This window comes from Oryza sativa, chromosome 10 (genome assembly GCF_034140825.1).
Source record: "Oryza sativa Japonica Group chromosome 10, ASM3414082v1".
Lineage (NCBI taxonomy): Eukaryota > Viridiplantae > Streptophyta > Magnoliopsida > Poales > Poaceae > Oryza > Oryza sativa.
The window spans coordinates 3,638,672-3,660,304 of record NC_089044.1 but is presented as its reverse complement, the minus strand read 5'-3'; the positions used below and the strand labels follow the sequence as shown (position 1 = coordinate 3,660,304).

At 44.2% G+C, this 21,633-nt stretch overlaps 2 protein-coding genes across 2 annotated transcripts; one reads left to right on the top strand and one right to left on the bottom strand.

Annotated features, from left to right (window-relative positions):
• Positions 1–11,360: 11,360 nt before the first annotated feature.
• On the top strand, positions 11,361–12,697 carry LOC9269042 (putative cyclin-dependent kinase F-2). The gene has a single exon (XM_015758434.3). It carries the CDS (start codon positions 11,473–11,475, stop codon positions 12,454–12,456), a length of 984 nt encoding a protein of 327 aa, XP_015613920.1. The 5' UTR covers positions 11,361–11,472; the 3' UTR covers positions 12,457–12,697.
• A 7,061-nt stretch (positions 12,698–19,758) lies between these two features.
• LOC107276272 (putative cyclin-dependent kinase F-2) lies at positions 19,759–20,757 on the bottom strand. Its single transcript, XM_015758048.1, has one exon. It carries the CDS (start codon positions 20,755–20,757, stop codon positions 19,759–19,761), a length of 999 nt encoding a protein of 332 aa, XP_015613534.1.
• Positions 20,758–21,633: the final 876 nt, after the last annotated feature.

Sequence of the window (21,633 nt, the reverse complement as noted above, 5' to 3'; positions counted from 1 at the left end):
TAGCTTGCGCTATATGTTTCTTCTGTAAAAATTTACTCCAACCACTTGTAAAAAAAAAAAAGCGGAGGGATGGCTAAAAAGGTCAGGGAGGGGAAAGTCGGTTGCTTGGTCAGCAAGAACGATTATGACATTAATTAATTGGGCCGATCAATGGCGGCCCCAGATCCTGGCCACCTGGGCCATGGCATGGGACCTGAGGCTCAAACCCCATATAGACTTAAAATTCGGAAAAAGTCTATTTTAACTCCCTCAGCTATGATCTGACAATCTAACTCCTATCCTGCCTCATTTTGTAATCATGCATGGGTTCCCATTTGTCGGTGACCACTTCTTTAACTTCCTGCCTCATTTTGCAATCACCGTGTAGTCGGGCGGGATGACGACGGCACCAAGCTCACTAGCGCTCTAGAGCAGAGCAAGGAATAGATGGCTATAAGGCCCAAGGCCTGATGACCCGGCCTGTGGCCCGGCCCAGGCACGGCATGGTCTGATTGGGGTTGTGCCCGGGCTGGCCTGACTCGACAGCTGGGCCATGCCTGGTCCGATACCTTGGCACGGTGGGCTGGCCCGGCACGGCCCGATCCAATGAGGAGGGAAGAAAAATAGTTTAGGGACTAAAATTAGACTTAATGCAGCCATATAATTCATGGCCCAAGAAGAAGGGACGTAAAATAGACTTGTTACAATCATTCAGACATGGCCCAAAGAAATAAGGGACGTAAATTAGACTTTTTTATGAAGAAGCACAATAGGCTGTCGTGCCTTTGGGCCGGCCCGACACGGCACGAGTCATATTAGGTCATGTCTGGGCCGATGCTTCAGCATGTGGGCCGACACGACATGGCCCGGTGTGTTGGTCGGGCCATGCCGGCCCGATAGATTCTGGCCCAAGCACAGCCATGCCTGGGCCGTGCCGCCCAGATGACCATCTATAGAGCAAAGTGCCCTCTGGAAGTGGGCTCCCGAGCGACGGAGGTAGATCCGGTGGCGCGAGACTTAGCGCAATAGTGATGGCCCAAAGCGGGGGAGGGGATCAAGTGGTGGAAGCGAGCAAAAGGGGCCAGCGCTGGCAATGTCCATGGACAAGTGCACAAGGTAGCAGCTCAAGGTGCTGCAAGCAATGGTCAGTAGCGAGAGGGATTGGAAGAAGGTGAGGGGAACGAAGTTGGCCACATGTGTGAGCAGTGGTGGTTCGGGTAGAAATGGGGAGGCACCGATGATGAGCTCAACGCATTGCAGGGAGGGCCATGGTGCTGGAGGTGGATCTACTTACGGCCTTGTCGCGTGTGGATTAGGAGGTGGTCACTGCGGCTTCGGCCAACGGTGGAGGAGCACCACCACTGGAGGAGGGCTTCTTGCTGGTGTCGCCGTCTTGGTAGAGTAGGTATGTGGTCCCTCCTCATCTATCTTCCTAGGGCTTGGCGCCATCGTCGGTCTCCATCCTCTCTTACCCTAACGATCTTCTCGATTGGCGGTGTTGGAGAGAGGGCAGGCGTGCGGCGGTTGCTCCTCCAAAAGGCGTCGTTTGCAATTTTGCATGCAGATTCGATGAGCATGGCAGCTTGTCCAACACTGAAGATTGCAGCTGCGGTGGTTTGGCCGATGCTCACGGATCTGGCTGCTTGAGGATGCCGAGAGGAGGAAGGAGGAAGAATGGGGAGTTGATCCCTAGATGAAATTGCAAAGTGCGGCGCAGTGAGAGAGCAGCTGGTGTCACTGCAGCGTTACTTGCTGTCGGCGTGGTTGCTATGGCAACCAAGCGAGAGAGGAGAGCTAAACAATGAAGGGAAGGATGATCACTTACATATGAGTCCCACTATATTTATTTTTTTCTTATTGACTGGATTGTCACATTGGATAAAACCACTTTCAAAACCGTTAATTGGGGGCAAAATAAGATGGGCTTTAATAGTTGAAGGAGCTGATATATTTGGTATTGCGGTTGAGTGAATGCATATTAGATTCAGGTATAAGGGAGGGACTCAAATGGACTTTTTCCTACATTTTCACTATTTAGAGACAGGCCTTGCCAAATGGACCAGGCCAGCTAGGGCTTGGCCTAAGCCTGGGTCCGCGCCTGGTGCTGATGATGGTAAGGGTTTGACAACAAGAAGGAAAAAGTTCACTTTGGATCCCTTAATTTGTCGTCTAGTCCGATTTTCGTCCCTTAACCGCAAAACCGGGTAGGACCCGTCCCCCAACTTATAAAAACCAGGCAAACGAGGTTCATCGACGGTTTTGAAGGCGGTTTTTTTGATGACGTGGCGCCCATGTGGCTTGTTTGACTAGGTCTCCATCCCACGTGGCACTGACGTAGCGATTATGTGGCAAATATATCTCGGAAAAATAATAAAAAGTGTGGCCCCACATGTCAGCTGCACACAAAAAATAATTTCAAAATGGTGGGGCCCATATGGGCCCCCATGTCAGCCTCACTCCTCTCTTCTTCCCTTTCCCCCCTCTCTCTCTCCTTCCCGGGCAGCGGACGGCGTGGGTGGGCGGCAGAGCAGACGAGCTCCGGTGGCGGCGGCGGGCGTGGTCGGCGTCGCCCCCCGACCGGAGCGCTGTTGACAGCGAGGCGTAGGCGGCGGGTGACCGGAGAAGAACGCACGACGGTGCCAGGCATCATGGCAACGAACGACGCTTTTAAAATTATTTTTTTGTGTGCAGCTGACATAAAAAAGATTCATTTTTTTTACATTGTTGTAAGCTTGTCAAGAAAAAAAAAGAAATTTCTCTATAGAAGATTTTGTACACGTTAGTAAAATTAATGGCCGTCGGGACTAGCTAGTCCTGACGTGTAAAATTAGTGGTAGTGATATGACAGTAGACGTGTAAAAGCAGCAGCGTAAGATATACAGCACAGTGTCCATGGTTGTATAACAACCGTCCGATCGGACAAACCAGAGGCCAAGATCAGTTACTTCCACTGACCCAGACATGCTGCTTAAATAATTCTGCTCAAGTTTCTTAATTAGTTCCAATAAGTTATCATGACGGGGCATCACGCTTGATCAGACATCTGAAGAGGAATTAATGTTAGATTGATTCAGACAGTGACCACTATGTATCCGACAGAATTGACAAGTTCTTCTCCAATTACTACTTACTAGCTAGTATAAACGAGTAAATATTCTTTCATCCAAAGATTAAAAAAACGTCGAGTAGACGTACGTGCAGGAGAGCCGGCCATGTCTAAATTAATTAACAAATGATCAGCTATGTTAATTAGTACTCTTGCATAACGTATATAAACCCTCTTAAGATCACGAACAATGAACCGTACCAAGTAATTAACCAGCAAACTGATCACCTCCAACTCCATTAGCTCTTGATTACTCTCTTAGTCTTCTCTTCACATATCCTTAATTATCTTTTACACCCACACATATATATACATGGCATCTACCGGCGGAGCCCATGCATTGGTGCTGCTCCTGTTCATGTTCGCCGCCGTTCTCTCGCCGGCGGCACGCAGGGAGGCGGCGGAGGCGATGCACGCGGCGGCCAACACACGCCGCCATCGGAGCTCCGGCCGGCTGGACGGCAAGACGATCGACCAGGGGATTGGATACATGCTGATGGCTCTAGCATTTGTTCTTACATATGTTCTTCACTGAGGGCGACATTCTTTTCAACTCTCCTGTTCCTCATCTTGGAATTATTAATTATGTTAAATCCGGAAAGAATAATAGGGTGTTGCGTGGCCAAACATGTGAGACTTGGCTGTGTTTAGTTCAGCGCAAAGTTTGGATTTTGGTTAAAATTGAAGATGATGTGACTGAAAAATTATGTGTGTACGATATGTTGATGTGATGGAAAATGACTGAAGTTTGGATCCAAACTTTAGATCTAACCACAACCCTCGTTGAAATGAGGTGCTAATTAATGTACGGGTAGCTTTCGAAATAACTGTTCATAGGTACTGTGTTGTTTTGATCTGGACCGTCTTTTGTGATCTAGATAGCTACAAATCATACAAAGGCATGGTACTATGCGCCTTTAAGGTGGGTTTGAATCTCGTGAAGATGAAGGTTAAGTGTTTCCAAAATAAGGTAGTAATAACGTGTGATTAATTGAGTTTTAATTATTACAAACTTGAAAAATGGATTAATCTGATATTTTAGAATAATTTTCATATAGAAAGTTTTCGTACGAAACACATCGTTTAGCAGTTTGTAAAGCACGCTATGAGTACCCAAAAGTTTATAAAGTTGTTGGAGAAAACAACAAAGCCAAATGTACCATACACAAGAAAATTTCAAGATATTAACTTGGGACCCCCGCGTCGCCCTCGCGTCTGGCGACATGGGAGGCGAAACGGCCAGCGCTGCCGTCCCTCTCTCCCCTTCCCCTCACCTCGCCGCCGCCAGAGCTCACCGCCAGAAAGCCGGCTGGCGAGCGAGGAGGGTGGCGGCGGGGCCTTTCTCAGTTGGCGGCGCTTCCTCTCAGGCGCGGGGGTGGCGGCGACCGCCAGCGGCGGGTTGTGGCGGCGGCGTGCCGTCCCAGCTAGGCTACGGCAGATCCGCCTCTGCCATCGCCGGATCTGGCCTTCCACCAGCTAGATCCAGTCGTAGAGGATAGCGGCGCGCCGGTGTGGAGAGTGGCCGGCGGCGGAGGTCTCCTCGGCTGCGCACATCGGTGGGCGTGGCCGGCGCGCGCGGCGGTGGCTAGCGCGCGTGGGCAGAAGGCTGGTGCTTGCGAAGCGGCGCGGGTTGGTCTCTTCGTCGGTCCGGTGGGGCGGCTTTCGGCAGGGTGCGCGTCGGCGACGTCCACCCCCTCCCCCCACCCCCATCGCGGTTGCCACCTCCCTTCCTCCCTTCCTTCCTCCTAGGTGTTTTCTGCTGCTCTGCTTGCCCCAACTCTTGTCTTTGTTGGTGGTGAAGTTGGAAGTCGTTGTTGTAGTTGTGAAGGGTGGTTTCCCGCGAAGCCCGACGATTCTTGGTGGAGATGCCTCCGCCTCAGTTCTCGTCAGAAACATGGAAGACTCCGTTGTCTCTGCTGCCCTGTCTTCATGTTTCGGTTCCTCTTCTGGCATGGCAGACCTCACCTTCCTTGATGCTCCTCCCTTCATGGTCGTGGAGTCTTTTGGTGGATGAGGGGATGTGTTCGTCCGTGAAGTTGGTCCGGTTTGTTTGTCGTCAGGGCTCTTTGGCCTCGTCTGTGCTTTAAGTGTCCTGTGTCTTAGTGAACCTGCCGTTGTGCCGAGTTTGGATCGGTGTGTTTTGTCCTTTGTAGTGCTAGAGTTTTAGTGTTTAGGCGGAGTCGGAGCTACTGTATCAGGTTTAGTCGATAAGCTGGGCAACAATAACTCTCAGTACTCTTGCTCTGGTTTCTTGGAGGTCTTGCATCTTTTAATGGAGTCTCTGGTGAAAGCCCTGCCTGGAATTCCAGGATCGGCGACATCGACACCTGCGGGTGCCGTATCCTCAATGGAAGTGTCGCCTTGCTGACTCTCTTTCCCTTCGGGTGAAAACCCAGTCCTTTTTGGACGGGCGTTGGTAGCGGCTTCTATCATTACTTCCCTCCTTGGAGGCCTCGCCTTGAAGGTCTAGCTTCTCTCTCGGTCACCTTTTGGTTCGTAGTTGTTTTGCCACAGGCGTTTTGCTTTGTCCTTCTGTGGGGTTTCGTCGGTTTCCCTATAGCAAAACTGTGTAGTTGTATGGTTTTCGTGTCCGGTTTTACTTATAAATAGGGTCAATTCTCTTCTTCTTATAAATTCCGGTAAAACTCGTACTGTCGTTTCTTTTTTAAAAAAAAAGAACAAAGCCAATATCCTGATCCTGCCCGCTGCACCACAACAACATTTCGTCTAGATCGTATACCACCAGTAGGTCCTCCTTGCCGTTGAGCTGGTTGCGGGTCGCCTCATCCAGCGGCCAGCGCGTGCGGCCGCCGCCGCCGCCCAGCCACGAACCAGCTCGCGCTCCTCGGAGCTCCCTCGCCCCACCGCAGCTAGCCCGCTACCTCACCCGCCGCTTGGGTTGGGGCTTGAGACTCGGTACGGCCAAGAACCGGTTGATGCTTGCTACTGCTAGTACTAGTATTTGATTTGGGTTTATCTTTGTTTTAATTCATTTAGTATGGATTTCACCAAACTGTCATCCAAAAACAGGAACAAACAGAAGGTTTCGTTTGAAAAAACAAGGCTAAAATCACAAATAAACGTAAAATCACAATTGCATTCCAAATCAGGGGTAAGAATGTAATTGCTCCTTGAACTAAACTTTAGTGGTTGTACTCGTAACTTCGCACTACATTTATTGCTATTTTATCTTTTTAAGACAATCAGCAAGTGTTAATGTCATTATTTTCAAGGTAGTGTTTCTACCTGCGGGGAATTTCTAATCATAATAGCATGTCTTACACATCTGGTCATTCTCTATAGGACGTTGAGGCTAGCTAGTCCTAACGTGTAAAATCAATGGTAGTGAGATGACAGTAGATGTGTAAAAACGGCATCATAAGAGCATAACTACATGTTGCCTCTAATATACTAGTCCCAATACAACAGTAGGAGGCAACATATACTAAATATTACCTCTAATATATTAGTCCCAATACAACAAAATTATTTGTTTTATTGACTTTCATTCAATCAGCATCACTCTTTTCTATTTACTTCTTAAAATTTGTGAAAATCCTACTCTGATCCTTGCACGAGGGATGTCTCATCCTCTCTCTTCTCTCTCTTTTTATTTTCTTGTTCACCTTACTATTTATGCATATGTGCTCGGTGTTCATGGTTGTATAACAACCGTCGGATCGAAGAAACCACAGGCCAAGATCACAGCCTCCTCTTTTCGCTTATGTTTATGATTATCAGCCAAAATTTGAATTTTTAAATTTAAATTTAGAGTTGATTTTAGGGTTTTTTTTTCAATCGAAGTTTATTTTTTCAGCCTTTGCTTTAGGTCGCTAAGAGCACGTATATAAAAGTTTTATTCACAAATTGTTTTTCGCTTGTGAATATGTTGTTTGGAGCCGTCAGTTACTTCCACTGACCCACACATGCTGCTTAAAGAATTTTCAGGGTTACGGATAAGGCATACCCTCTATCCTACGACTTATGTAATATACCGATAAGTTATGTCTTCACATGTACGGATTGTTTCCGTATACGCCGTTAGGAATTTATGTCAAACTATGAAAAATATCTCTATGGGTTAAGGAATTGCCGGACTCCTACTCGGAGGGGATAAAATCTCTGGTTATATCGTGCCAATTTGCATATACCTAAGTCTTACTTAGGGGTCAAGATATTCCATGGTATAAAAGAAACCCCTAGGGAGAGGCGAAGGGCATCGAATCTAATCGTCAACACACCCACCAAAGTTTACAAAGCCAGAGTATACGGAGCCAACTCGCCGGGAGATCTCGTTGAATCCCTCGACTACGATCTCGTTGGTATCGCCTGTTTCGATTACTCTCTTTGTAATTTGTTCTCATCATCATCAATCCCATATAAACTGGACTAGGGCTATTACCTGATAAGAGGCCTGAACTAGTATAATCCTTGTCCCTTGTCTATTTTGATGTCGTACTACGTAGACCCCAGCTCCAACGTACCCCAATACTCTATCCATCCGTTCCGCGAGTATCACTCGTCGACAATAATTCTACTCAAATTCCATACTACCTCCGTCCTATCGTAGTCATGAGTTTTCGTGTCTAATTTTGATTGTCCATCTTATTTAATTTTTTTATGATTAATATTTTTGTTGTTATTAGATGATAAAACATGAATAGTACGCGTGACTTATGTTTTTTAATTTTTTCAAAAAATTTTAATTAAGACATATATAATTAAAGTTGGATCCGAAAATTTATGACTAGGTTTAAAATAGGACGGAGAGAGTAATTAGTTCCAAGACATCTGAAGCGGAATGTTAAATTGATTTAGACAGTGGCCACGATATATCCGACAGAATTGACAAGTTCTTCTATGATCACGTATTACCTCGTTCCCAAAATACTTGTCGCTTTGAGTTTTTTTTAACTTTTGATATTCGTCTTATTAAAAAATTATGAAATTATTATTTATTTTGTTTGTAATTTGCTTTGTTACCCATAGTAATTAAAGTATAACTTAATTATTCTTTTTTATATTTGTACTATTTTTTTTAAATAAAATAAATGGTTAAATGTTAAAAAGAAAAAGTCAAAGTGATAATTAAAATGGGACAGAGGTAGTATAAACGAGTAAATATTCTTTCATCGAAAGACTGAAAAAACGTACGAGTAGACGTACGTGCAGGACAGCCGGCCATGTCTGAATTAATTAACAAATGATCAGCTATCTTACGTATATAAACCCTGTTAGGATCACGAAACAATGAACCATACCAAGTAATTAGCCAGCAAACTGATCCGATCACCACCAAGTCCATTAGTTCTTAATCTTCTCTTCACATCCTTAATTATCTTTTACACCTACGTACACGTATATTTATGGCATCTACCGGTGGAGCTCACGCATTGGTGCTGCTCTTGTTCATGTTCGCCGCCGTTCTCTCGCCGGCGGCACGCAGGGAGGCGGCGGAGGCGATGCACGCGGCGGCCAACGCACGCCGCCGTCGGAGCTCCGGCCGGCCGGACGGCAAGACGATCGACCAGGGGATTGGATACATGCTGATGGCTCTAGCACTTGTTCTTACCTATGTTCTTCACTGAGGGGCGACATTTTTTTTTAACTCTTTCTTGTTCCTCGTCTTGGTATATATTTTGAGAACTAGATAGGGAAATTATTAATTATGCTAAATCCGGAAAGGATTATAGGGTGTTGCGTGGCCAAACGTGTGAGCCATGTTAAAAATTAAGTGCTAATGTATGGCGTATTAACTATTTTCTAATTTTTAATCAAGATTTTCTCCTAAAATATCTACTATTTTATAATTCATTTTTATCGTTGCGTTTATTATAATTCACATTTGTAACAAGATTTCGTTATAAATCACGAAGTATTGGCATTTGGGAAAACAAATTTGGTTTCAGTGTATTGATTGTTATGTCATGTCATGCGGAAGCGGATCCTCTGACTTGGCTCCAAAATTATGAGTGTGCAGTTCGTGTTGTATCCGCAGTTGAACTAGTCCGACGGCTCTTATTTTGCTTGCTGTGCTCATCGCTGAAGCATACCTGGCCGGCCCATCTCAGCTCTGTACAACCACGCGATGTTTTGTTACCCAAGTTTTTTTTTTTAATAAAAGGTATCGCAGAATATAGCATTACAATTCTTATTTATCCTGTTATGTTCTTCCTTTCTTCGTTGTAAAAGAAGTAGTCAACTGAAGATCCAATTTTTACCATAGACCAATTTCTGTGTGGTGAAGTAAGGAAGAAAAGACTAATAGAAAGCATTATGGATAACATAAGACTACTCATGCTTGTTATTTGTGATACCTTCAATATTGCTGGTTCAAATTACTGAAGATTTTTGCACTGCAGAATTATTTTAGTTTTTTATTTTTTAAAAAACTAGTTATTTTAGTTCTGGAGCTTGTATTCCAATGCAGCGCCTTTGTTTTTGTCAATCATATGGTCTGGTCACAGTTGCTATTGTTTACAGTGCTGTAGCTAATACTTTGAACATAATAGAGTTGTGCGAAACTCACCACTTTTTTTGTGCTTTTCGAATGGACTTTCACTTTTGAAGAGTAGTTATGTATTCAGTTTTGTGGTTAAATTGAAGTTTACTCGTCTCTGCTAGTACCCTTACTTTACAGGTAAGGAATAAGTTCACCTTGACTTGTCGACGAATCCGATTTTCGTCCTTTAACCGAAAAACCAGATGCGATAGGTCTTTCAACTATCAAAATCAGTGCAATATAGATCCCACAGTGGCTTGGATGACGGTTTTAGCTGACATGACACCTACATGGTCAATTTGACTCAGTCTTTATCGGACGTGGCACATGAAATAAAATTTAATAATTTTAAAAATAAAACAAAATATATGGGTCCACAAATCAGTCAAATAATAAAATTTAAAAATAGTGGGCCCACTACCTCCCCTTCGTCCCCTCTCTTCTCCCTCTCCTCCCCTTCTCCAGCTCTCCTTCTCCCCTCCTCCCATCGTAGAGTGCACGGCGGCGTGGCCCGCGACACCGGGGGAGGATGGCGGCATGCCCTCGGCGGCAGAGGATGACGGCGCCGTAGCCCACAACGGCAGAGAATGAAGGCGACGTGGACGCAGCTGCCGTCCTCGCCGGCGGAGGGCACGCCGAAGATTACGTAGCTGCTATCCTTGCTACTGGCAGAGGACGCGCCGAGGATAATGCAGCTGCCAAGTGTGGACCCGAAGTCCGCCTTCCATTTGAGCAGAACACATTCTCCCATGCTGATCTCACCGGCGAGGAGCTCGATCTGCAGGTGGAGGGTACGGATGTCGCGAGGACGGAGGCGGAGTTGGCTGGGCAGAGTATCTGGCCAAGCGCCTGGATGGGCTTGACGATGCCGCCGAGCACGATGCGTGCGATCTAGGAGAAGACTGTTGAAGATGACGAGTAGAAGTGGGTCGGGGAGGCGGTCGAAGTGGTCATCGCCATCGCCGATGGCGGAGGAGAGAGAGCCATCCGTGGTCTTCGCTGGCGTCTCACTGCCAGTGCGGGACCTGCCAGATCTTCGCCGAAAAGACGTGGTTACGTGCAGGGAAGCATAGCCGCGCAGGTGGAGACGCAGGGACGCCGCCAGCAAGGACGGGTTCCTGTCCTCCCTAGTGCCGGCAGCCCCACCGGCCTTCCCGTCTCATCCTATGCGCTTGCCGGTGTGGAGAGAGGAGAGAGCGTCGGTAGAGTGAGAAGACAGAGGTTGGGAGGAAGTGGGACCCACTGACATGTGGGTTCCACTATTTTCGTTTGACTGACATATGAGCCCCACCTTTTTTTAATTTTTTGGTTTCCAATTTTTATTTTTTATTTTATTGGGATCAAATTACCACGTAGGCGCCACGTCAATGCAACGTAGGACAAACATCTAGTCAAACGATCCATGTAAGTGCCATATCAGTTAAAACTGGGGTCAAATACTGCCGAGGAGATCCTCGGCAGTATCCGGTTTTGTGGATTGAGGATGAAATTTGTACGATAAATTGAGAGATGTAATGTGAACTTATTCCTTGCAGCAAAAGACCATCGTGAGTTGATGGGCCGGCTTGGCCTGCTACGGCAATCAGCAAGGCATGTAAATAAGAGCCGTCGGATTGGCCCAACGGATGATACTACCCAACTGTACGGATCAGCTTCCTGTGATGCCTTCGTGGCCCACGTAAACGTCACGCTCACGTCTCCTTTACTCACCAAGTGCGAGTCGGAGTCCGAATCCAAAATAAAGAAAGGGTCCGAGTCGGAATCGGCGTCGTGGCCGTCCGATGCGTATAAATCGACGCCTCCATCTCCTCCTCTCTTCCGATCCCCATTCATCGCTTCGCTGATTCGCTCTCCTCCTCTGCTTGACTGCTTCCGATTCCGAATCATGGCGGCGCCTGCACCCGCACCTGCACCACCGGCTTCCCGCAAGCGCGCGGCGGCGCCGGACGACGAACCGACCGCCACCGGATCCACTACTCCCGCGGCGGCGGCCGGCGCCAAGAGGCCGCGGAGGTACGCGCTGGCGAGCGTCGACGACTACGAGCAGCTCGACGTCGTCGGCGAGGGCGCCTCTGGCGTCGTCATCATGGCGCGCCACCGCCGCACCGGCAGCAAGGTCGCGCTCAAGCACCTCCCCCACGGCGCCCGCGACTTCGACGCCGTCAGGGTCGAGGCTGCCTGCCAGCACGCGTGCACCGGCCACCCCAACATCGTCCAGATCAAGGACGTCGTCGCCGACGCCAAGTCCGGGGACGTCTTCCTCGTCATGGAGTTCGTCGGAGGCAGCCTCCGCGACGAGCTACCAAGGGCCCGGCCGGAGAAGCAAGTCCGCTTCATGATGCGGCAGCTCATCGGCGCCGCCAAGAAGATGCACGCCTCGCACGTCATCCACCGGGACATCAAGCCGGAGAACATCCTCAACAGCTTCGGCGACCTCAAGGTCTGTGACTTCGGCTCAGCGACGTTCGTCAACCCCGCCGGGAAGCCATACAAGGAGTGTTTGGTCGGCACCTTGCCCTACACCTCGCCGGAGCAGCTCGCCGGCAACCACTGCTACGGCCCGGGCGTCGACATCTGGGCGCTGGGCTGCATCATGGGCGAGCTGCTCACCGGCGCGCCGCTGTTCGGAGGCGACATGACGGAGAAGGAGCTGCTCGCCGACCTGTCCGCCAACCTGGAAGACCAACTCAACGAGCTCTTCTTTGATGTCCTGCCGGAGCTGTCGCCGGCGGCACGCGAGGTCCTCTCCGGGCTGCTGGCGTTCGACCCTGAGAAGAGAATGACAGCGGCGGAGGCGCTGGAGCACCGGTGGTTCGCCGAGGAGCCCAAGAAAGCAAACTTCGCCGGCTTCGCGCCTCTGTTTGGTTAGATTGGGAGGACTGAAGAAGGCAGACAAGTCTGTAGTCTGTCAGTCAATCTGTAACTTAGCACTGATGATGTTGATTGGTAGTCTTGTGTTAGGCCTGATCATTCATCATTGTCAGTCACTGTTGATTGATGCAGTCGATGTAATTTTATTCTCTGGTTGTCAATGTAACCATGCTTATGTAAATCCTATTCACTTTGTACATAACAATTCAAGGCCTTGTTTGTTCAATAAAATCATCAGCTTGTTGAATTCTGGTTCAAGAGTGCTTGTTTGTTGTGGCTGTGTACAGCCATGTTTGTCTAGAGGCCGGAGTTTATTCCCATTATCTAAAAAAATGAGTTTTTTTTGTTAATCTTCAGGAAAAGGGATTAGTTTTGTAGTTTGTGAAAAGCATATACTAGGAAGAATAAACAAGAACAGAGTCTGCTGTACTTGTTAGCAGATCACTGTCATTATTGAACAGCAGGAAAAGAGGATCACCTTCATGTAAGTATTCAGTCAACAAATGTCTAAGATGTCAATAAGGCTGGAGTTGTGCCAGTTGAGTATGTGAGTCAGTGAGCGTGTGGGTGTTCCTAGTTCTGAACTTCTGAATCTAATAGTAGCCTTCAACAGGTGTTTTGGTTGAAATAATACTATAATCCAAAGGGGAAAAGTTTGATAAACATCACTTGTTATATCTAGTCCTTTTTGTCTGTCAAAATATGAAAAAAGTTTTGTTTTTACTCTGAACGGGAGCATCTATAATACATAACATTCAGTCAGTGGTTAGTGACAAGTTTGTTTTCACTGTTACTTGATTGAGCTGTACACCTACCAAGAAAAGGAGCATCATGTTCATTAAAGAAAACCATTACAGACTGAATTTGCAGGCTATATTTACAGCTGGTGTATATATAGTTACAGTATTTTCAGGTTTCAGTTACAGCAGAGAGGAGGTTCACAAATCACAAGGAGTTAGCTGAATATAGTAGTTGGGGTTCAGACTATTTTAACATATATTCTGAACTTTTAGGCCCCATTTGATTCGGTTGAAATCCCGGGCAAATGGGCAACGATTTTACTGCAATATTTCCACCCTATACTCATCGATCAGCCGGGATTGAGAATCATACAAATGAAGTCAGGGACTCAGGGTAAACTGGAGCTGAGCTAGTAATTATGTGCTATTCTTGTAGTAAAATAAATATCTTCCTTCTGAATTTGTGTGCTTGCTCTTTCAGCCATAGTAGCTCTGGTAAATAACTGATGCAGGTACTTGCAGAAAACCCTATGAGAATTGTAAAATAACAAGACAAAATATTAAAATTAACTCCTGCACAGTCAAAAATAATTGTGCTGACAACAATCTCTTCACTTGATTACTCCTGGTTTTCACTAATTTTCTTGACAAAGAACAACTATTTTCCTTTTTCAGATCCGAGGGTGTTTTTCCATAGTTATTTCTTACATGTGCTTGATTTTAGTCACCCTCATGACATGCAAAGCTGTGTAATCTTTGTGTCTGTCTTGCAAGAACTTCTGAAGAAAAAGACCTGCTTTTATGCATAGCAGTATAACTAATTGTCCTAAGAGACAGCTCTTCATCCTGAGCCTTTTGAAATTGTTGCAACCTTTTGTCCCTCTGTGTCACTGAAATAGAGGTCTGTATCCCTACAAATATGAATGACTGTACAAAAATTTGGAAAGAAGCACAGGCCTGAAACTGGACAGTTCCCAACTGAAGCCCAGGCTTTATTGATTCTTTGAAAAACTCATTTTTGTTTCATGTAATACTCCATAAGGGAAACCGTTTATGTATGATTAGCTGAATACATCGTATCAGGCAATAAATTCAATTGTTTTTTCAGGGAAAAAGGCTATTCTTTTGGAGAGGTGTGCCTAGAAGGAAAGATCATCTAATTAATTGGCAAGGTGATATGCATCCCTGAAAATCATGGTTATTTAGGAGTACAATATTTTGAAACTTGTAGTTCTATTGTGAGAAAGGGTTATATCAAGAAGTTATCAAGTCTTTGGGAGAATCTTTTTTTATTGAAGTGAAGCACAAACCAAGCAGCTACAAGACTCATCAGTTCCTTCAGATTTTTTTTTATTTTTTTTAGACTTCAGATTATTTGGAGTGATGCACTATGAAAAAGAATATGAACGACCACCCTCAATGTAAGTGTACTGTCTCCATTTAAATTTATTAATTTTTTTCACCACATTGTTGCTGAAGTTTTAGATGTCAGGATATTCAAGATGCTGCAAACGGAAAGCAGTAGTGTGTCACGATGATGTTATCAGAATACAATAGGATTTGGAGTAATTGAGTTGTTTCTGTTTCGGAGACAGTACGTGCAGGAGTCTGAAACTCTGAATCAAACTAAAGCATGCGATTCATGTTTTTCATGACTATGAATTCTTTTCCATCCACAAAAAAATGAACAAACAATCATCCAATTTTTTATTTTAAAAAAAGAACGATTAGACAGACGTACATGCAGGAGAGCTAGCCATGACTGAATCTGAATTGACTAATCATGAACTGCTGTCTTACTTAGTCTCTGTTCTGCATAATGTATATAAATATAAACCCTCTTGAGGATCACAAACCATCAACCACACTACCAAGTAATCAGCAAACTACTCATCTCGAAATCCATTTACTCTTAATCTTCTCTTCGCATCATCATCATCATCATCTCCTGTATACACATGGCATCTTCAGGAGCGCATGCCTTTGTGCTTTTCTTGTTCATGTTCGCCGCCGTTCTCTCGCCGGCGGCGCGCAGGGAGGCGGCGGCGGAGGCGATGCACGCGGCGAACGCACGCCGACGTCGGAGCTCCGGCCGGCCGGACGGCAAGACGATCGACCAGGGGATTGGATACATCTTGATGGCTCTTGCACTTGTTCTCACCTATGTTCTTCACTGACAACGACCCATTTTTTTTCTTGGTGTTATCACTGCTTACTGGGGATTTGTTGTGCTCACTCTCGAAAGGATAACAAGGTGTTGTGTGGGCCAGTGTGGCCAATATATGAGAGAAACCATCTTAGCCTCCCTCCGTCCCAAAAAGACTCAATTTTTGGGTTTCCGTGTCATCGTCCGTCTTATATGAAATTTTTTTACGATTAGTATTTTTATTATTGTTAGATGATAAAACATAAATAATATTTTATGTATGATTTATCTTTTTAAATTTTTTTATATTTTTTTCAAATAAGACAGACGGCCAAACGTTAGACACGGAAACCCATAATTTAAGTTTTTTTTGGGACAGAGGGAGGTTAACAAGGCAATATATAAAATTTATTCAAATTCAGTCGAAGATGTTAACTTTTAAAATAAATTCGTGCAATAAACCATCGATATTCTTGAAATTCCCGAAATTCTGGTGACCAACGAAGTTTCCGAAATTTTGGTATTTACGAAAGTGCAGATCCTTAGCATGGCTACTTCATCAAGTATCAGTGTTTAAGATCAGCACCCTTTGCATCCTACATGATTAGAAATGACAGTTTTTTTTAAAGTTATCTAAATCCAGTGTAGTGATGGTATCAATTGCAAGTTAATTTCGCACTTGACATAGGCATCGTTGGATCTTTCATTCGATGGTCCAGATCTTGCGTAGTGACTATTCATAAAGAAAGGTGAGTTAGTAAGTAGTAACATGTACTAAAGCAGGTTAGCGGTTAGCGATTAGAGCAGATCTTGCAAAGTGACTATATTCATAATGGAACGAACCAAGGACTGGTTTTTCACCGGGAAAAATAAATGTGGAAACCGACCCTATCCTATTTCTATTTTTTTCTATTTCTATTATATTTTCTGTTTCTATTATTTTTACTGTGGGCTCCGGCAAAGTAAAAAAAAAAATTGCACGGAAAAATGAAAATTAGTAAATTAGAACATGGAAACCGACACAATCCTATGCATATTATTTTTCTATTTCTATTGTTTTTCTGTTTCTATTATTTTTTCTGGGCTCCGGTAAAGGTAAAAGAAACTACTGCATGGATAAAAAAGGAAATTAATAAAGAAAAAAATGGACTATGGCACTATGCAAAGTGAGAGGAACATGAATCCAAAAATATAGTGAACTCATATTTGATATATGGTAATGTTTATCGACAGTCTCATCTTTCAACTTGGCATTAATATCTATCACTTCCATATATCTATATATTCTTATAAATTGAAATATACGCTCCTTGGTTTTTAATATACTCTCCTCGGTTTTTAATATACGACACCATTTACTTAGACATATTCTAATCATTCAGCTTATTAAAAAATTATAAACATAAAATAAATATGTAAAGCAATGATTAAAGAACCTTTAATGATAAATCAATTTATAAGAAAATAAATGACAATTACATATTTTTTAATAAGATGAATGGTCATACATATATGAAAATTAAACGGTGTCATGTATTAAATACATGAGGGAGTATCTACTTTAAAAAATCATATATTTTCCAATCATAAAAATATAAAAGACATAGATTACATATATGATTACAAATATATATAAATCTCGCTTCCCCCACTTTCGTTCTTTTCCTTCCTGTATATAGGTGAGATAATAATAATTATTATTAGTGATAATAAACTTTAAATAATTATAATTCTTACAAAGATTATATATCATTATATAACTCTTTACAAAATATTCTTCACAAAATTAGCTCTACAATACTTAAAAATAAGGTCTATAAAATTATAATTTTTACCCATTAATTAATAAATAAAAGATTTTTTTTCTTAAATCGGCGGACCATTCTATACTATTATTTTCAAATAATGAAATGTTTAAAAAGCAAAGTTTACAATATTTTACATTTTTTATCCATTAAATCAACAATTTACAATTTATATTTACTAATTTATACTTAATTAGTGAACCCACTATTTTAGATTATTTTTAACATTTTTTTGCATCGCTAGATCTATTTTTTTTTAAACAATAAAGCCTTTGAAGATCTCCCTCGGGCCATCCACACAAAGCAATTAGCACGTGTCATTGCCTTCTACATGCATGATGAAGCGTAGTACTTGTACGGTACGGTAGTACCTGAGGTAGCTAAGGTGATCACCACTGCCACAGCTCAACAGCTTTGCGGCGTGGGCCTATCAAATCATCACTGAATAATGATCGGATTTGTTAATAATATAAAAACAATTTGAAGGAGTGAGTAAAATATATACTTAAAAATAATTTTTGTACATCGTAAGTGGTAGAAACATATAAAACCCGGATCGGACCAGAAAAGTCTACCAGTACCGGAAAAATTAGATCGGTCGGTTGGAAAAAAAACCTTATACTGATCAGATCGGGAAAACCGTTTACTAGCAACAAAAGACCAGAAAAAGAATCGGGAAAACCAAATCGGCGGAAGGACCAACACACCAGATGTGCATATATTATGCAAAGATCAAGGAAATATGCATGGGTGGCGAGATTGCTAATTCGCAACCACGCGCGCACACCCGCCTGCGCGAAGATGGACAGGTGGCGTGCAGAGAGGAGGGCCGTGCCGCGCCTGGGATTTTTTTTCGCTTTTTTTTTCTTTGTTTTATTCGATTTTCTTTGGTTTTTTCTTTTCATTTTTTTTCGGTTTTCCTTTTTTTGCGTTTTTTATACGTACGGGATACAAAGTTTACATACGTGTATAAAAGTTTGTATAAGCTCAAACACAAACTTTTTATACGTGTATACAAAGTTCGTATACACGCATACAAAGTTCGTTTACGCGTGTACACAAACTTTGTATACGTGATGTGTTTTCTAGTTTTTTTTATTTTCAACTACGTACGTATGTAAAGTTTGTATACATATACGTCGTATATAAACTTTGTACACGTCGTGTGTAAACTTTATATACATGTATATTTTTATACATACAAATAAAAAATATATTTTTTATATGTACGTATGTATTGCGAATCTTGTACGCACAAAATATATACAAATAAAAAATATATATGTACGCACAAAATATATTTTTTATATGCGAATCTTGTTTACAAGTCCACATTCCATTCCTCCTGTGTCGTCTCAGCTTCTCATGTGTCATTACAAATTCTCGCATGCTCATCAAGGGTCTAATGGGGCGAAAGGGCCTGTAGCCTAGTGGTTACAAGAGCCTCAGTAGCACCTGAGGTCCTGGGTTCGACTCCACATGGGAGCGAATTTTCCAGGATTTAAATCTCTTCAGGATTTGCCGGCCTAGTCTTCGAAGATGCTCATAGGATAGGAGGTAGGGTTTGTGTGCGTGCGTTCATAGGGGTGAGTGCGTGTGCGTTGTAAATGTCTACGTTGTACTGTGTAATTCTCAAAAAAAAACTCAAGGGTCTAATGGGAAAATTATGTGTCTTTTTTTGAACGCAGTGGTAGGATTCCACGCCCACATAGGTAGAATATGACTCGAGCAAGAGGAGCTGCAGCAAGCGCTTTACTGGCATATCGAGGCAATCATCCAAGTCTGACTCGATAAAGCGATATGTCACGCTTGCATGAGAACACGGTCGTCCGACTCCGACTCGATAAAGCATATTAAAACTATAATTGAATTGGGTATATAACTCTTAATTTTTCCTTCATAGATAGAATTGTATTATTCATTGCAATTAAAATACCAACATATACCATTATACTATTATAATACCCGATATGATCTAACAATCTTATACTCAAAGTTATTATAATTGAAATAGGTACTTTGACTTTATCCGTTACAACGCATGAGTATTTTTGCTAGTATTAAAAAAAAATAAAAAATCGGAGGTAGTAATACGGAGCAATAATAACAAACATGTATGGCCAAAGTGTTACCATGCACACCCATGGTACAAATCAGGATAAGATGCAGCAAATATTCATGTATGAGCCAATGTTTGGCATGGTTTATACTATTTATTTGGATACAGAGAAAAAAGGCAAAGGAAAATAATGAGTATATGCGTATGGGCTTGGGCTGCAACATGCGCGTGCACCACGTAACGTTAAGCGCCGTCCTCGTTTGATCGTACAAAAACATCGTACGCGTAACATTTTCCCCGATGCATGTCTGATGGACTAGCTTTCCTTTTATATATTTTCAGTTGATTTTTACGGATATATGTGTAGACACTCGTAGATAAACAAGGGAAACACGGGGGACAACGACAATGCATTTTACTTCTCTCTAGCAACTTTAACAATCTCTACTGCACAGATTGCTACAAATCAAAGCAAATTAAGCTAATTAAAAAGATTACAAGAATGAATTCACGAGTCAGGACACTAGAATTAATGGTGTCGACGACCTAACTACATGTTGTTCTTCCCAGCTGCTAGGTCGGCGAGGCGCCTGAGTACGGCAGGCGAGTCCGCCGCCGCCGTGAACCACCGGTGCTCCAGCGCCGCCTCCGCCGTCATCCTCTCCCGGTGGTCGAACGCCAGCAGCCCAGCCAGCACCTCGCGCCCCGCCGGCGACAGCCCCGGCAGGCCACCGAACGCCGGCGAGTCCTCGGCTCCGACGTCGCATTCTCGCAGGTCCAGCAGGTCGAGGACATGGTCCTCACACGTCTCCGACGAGGTGAACACGAACCTGCCGGTGAGGAGCTCGGCCATCACGCAGCCCAGCGCCCACATGTCCACGCCCTGGCCGTAGAACCGGTCGCCGGCGACCTCCTCCGGCGAGGTGAACCGGAGCGTGCCGACCAAGAATTCCTCATACGGCGGCATGACCGGCGTGGCGTCGCCGAAGTCGCAGTACTTGAGGACGCAGCCCGGGCCGACGAGGATGTTTGCCGGCTTGACGTCGCGGTGGATCAGGCCGGCGCCGTGGATCGCCGCGGCGCCAGCGAGGAGCTGCCGCATCAGGGCGCGGGTCTCGGCCTCCGAGAAGGGACGGCCGACGGTGAGGTCGCGGAGCGTGCGGGTGCCGACGAACTCCATGACGAGGTACACGTCGCCGCTGTTCCATGGGTCGGCGGCGACGTCGAGAAGCTGCACGACGGACGGGCTGCCGCGGCACGCGGCGAGGCAGTCGCGTTCCCGGCCGGCGAGCGCGACGGCGTCGTGCTGCTGCTGCTGCTGGCCGTCGTCGAGGTCTCCACCTGGCGGGTGGAAGCACTTGATCGCCACCGTGTCGCCGGTGCGGCGATCGCGGGCCTTGCGGACGACGCTGCACGCGCCCGCCCCGAGCGTCCCCAGGCTGTCGTAGTTGTAGATGTTCGTCAACGTACTGCAGTGCGACGCACCGGAGCAGGCGTCGCCGCCGCCGTCGGCCGCCGGGTGCTTGCTGGCGATCGTCGCGGCAGCCATGCCTCCGATCCCTAGGTTGTTGGAGATCTTGGCAACAATGGTGAGTGGTGGAAGGCTGGATGGGAATAAGAGGTATGCAGAGGAATGGACCTCGATCTCGATCGAAGCTGCTCTTATGGTGAGTGGCTGTCGTACATGACGGACTCGGATTAAGAATGCGCGCGTGCACGCGGCAAATCGATGCCGAGTCGGATTCGAACTTGGAGCTGTAAGTAATAAGTACACGTCTCGCATGTTTTGTTTTCCATGGTTTTTTTTTTTTTCCTGATTGTGTTTTGTTGTTTGCTTGTTTTGCATATTTGGCGTGTAGTTGCATGCATGAGTTGATATTGGCTGATATATTATTTCATACTAAAATTACATTAACCTTACTATAAACGTTTATATATATATATATATATATATATATATATATATATATATATATATATATATATATATATATATATATATATATATATATATATATATATATATATATATATGTATATATATATATATATATATATATATATATATGTAAATTTGTTTGGTGCTCCATGGTGCCCGGGCACCATTGTTGAAATTGAGTATATACCCAATTCAAATGAGTATGAAACCTTTTCAATTACTTAGGTATTAACATTAACTACTTTACTAACTAGTTTAAAGCAAGTTTGAACTGAATTTGAACTTGTTTTTGTTAGATTTTGATTCTAGGTATATAGCATCCATACATATAATTAGTTAGGTATGTAATCATGGATTGTGAAATAAAGTTAAATTTGAGTTGTTTTGTTGATAAGTATAGGTATGAATCAAATTATTATAACTAGGTATATACTCACAATTTGAAAATTTTGAAAAATTTGAGTCATTTTGTGCATTAGATACCAT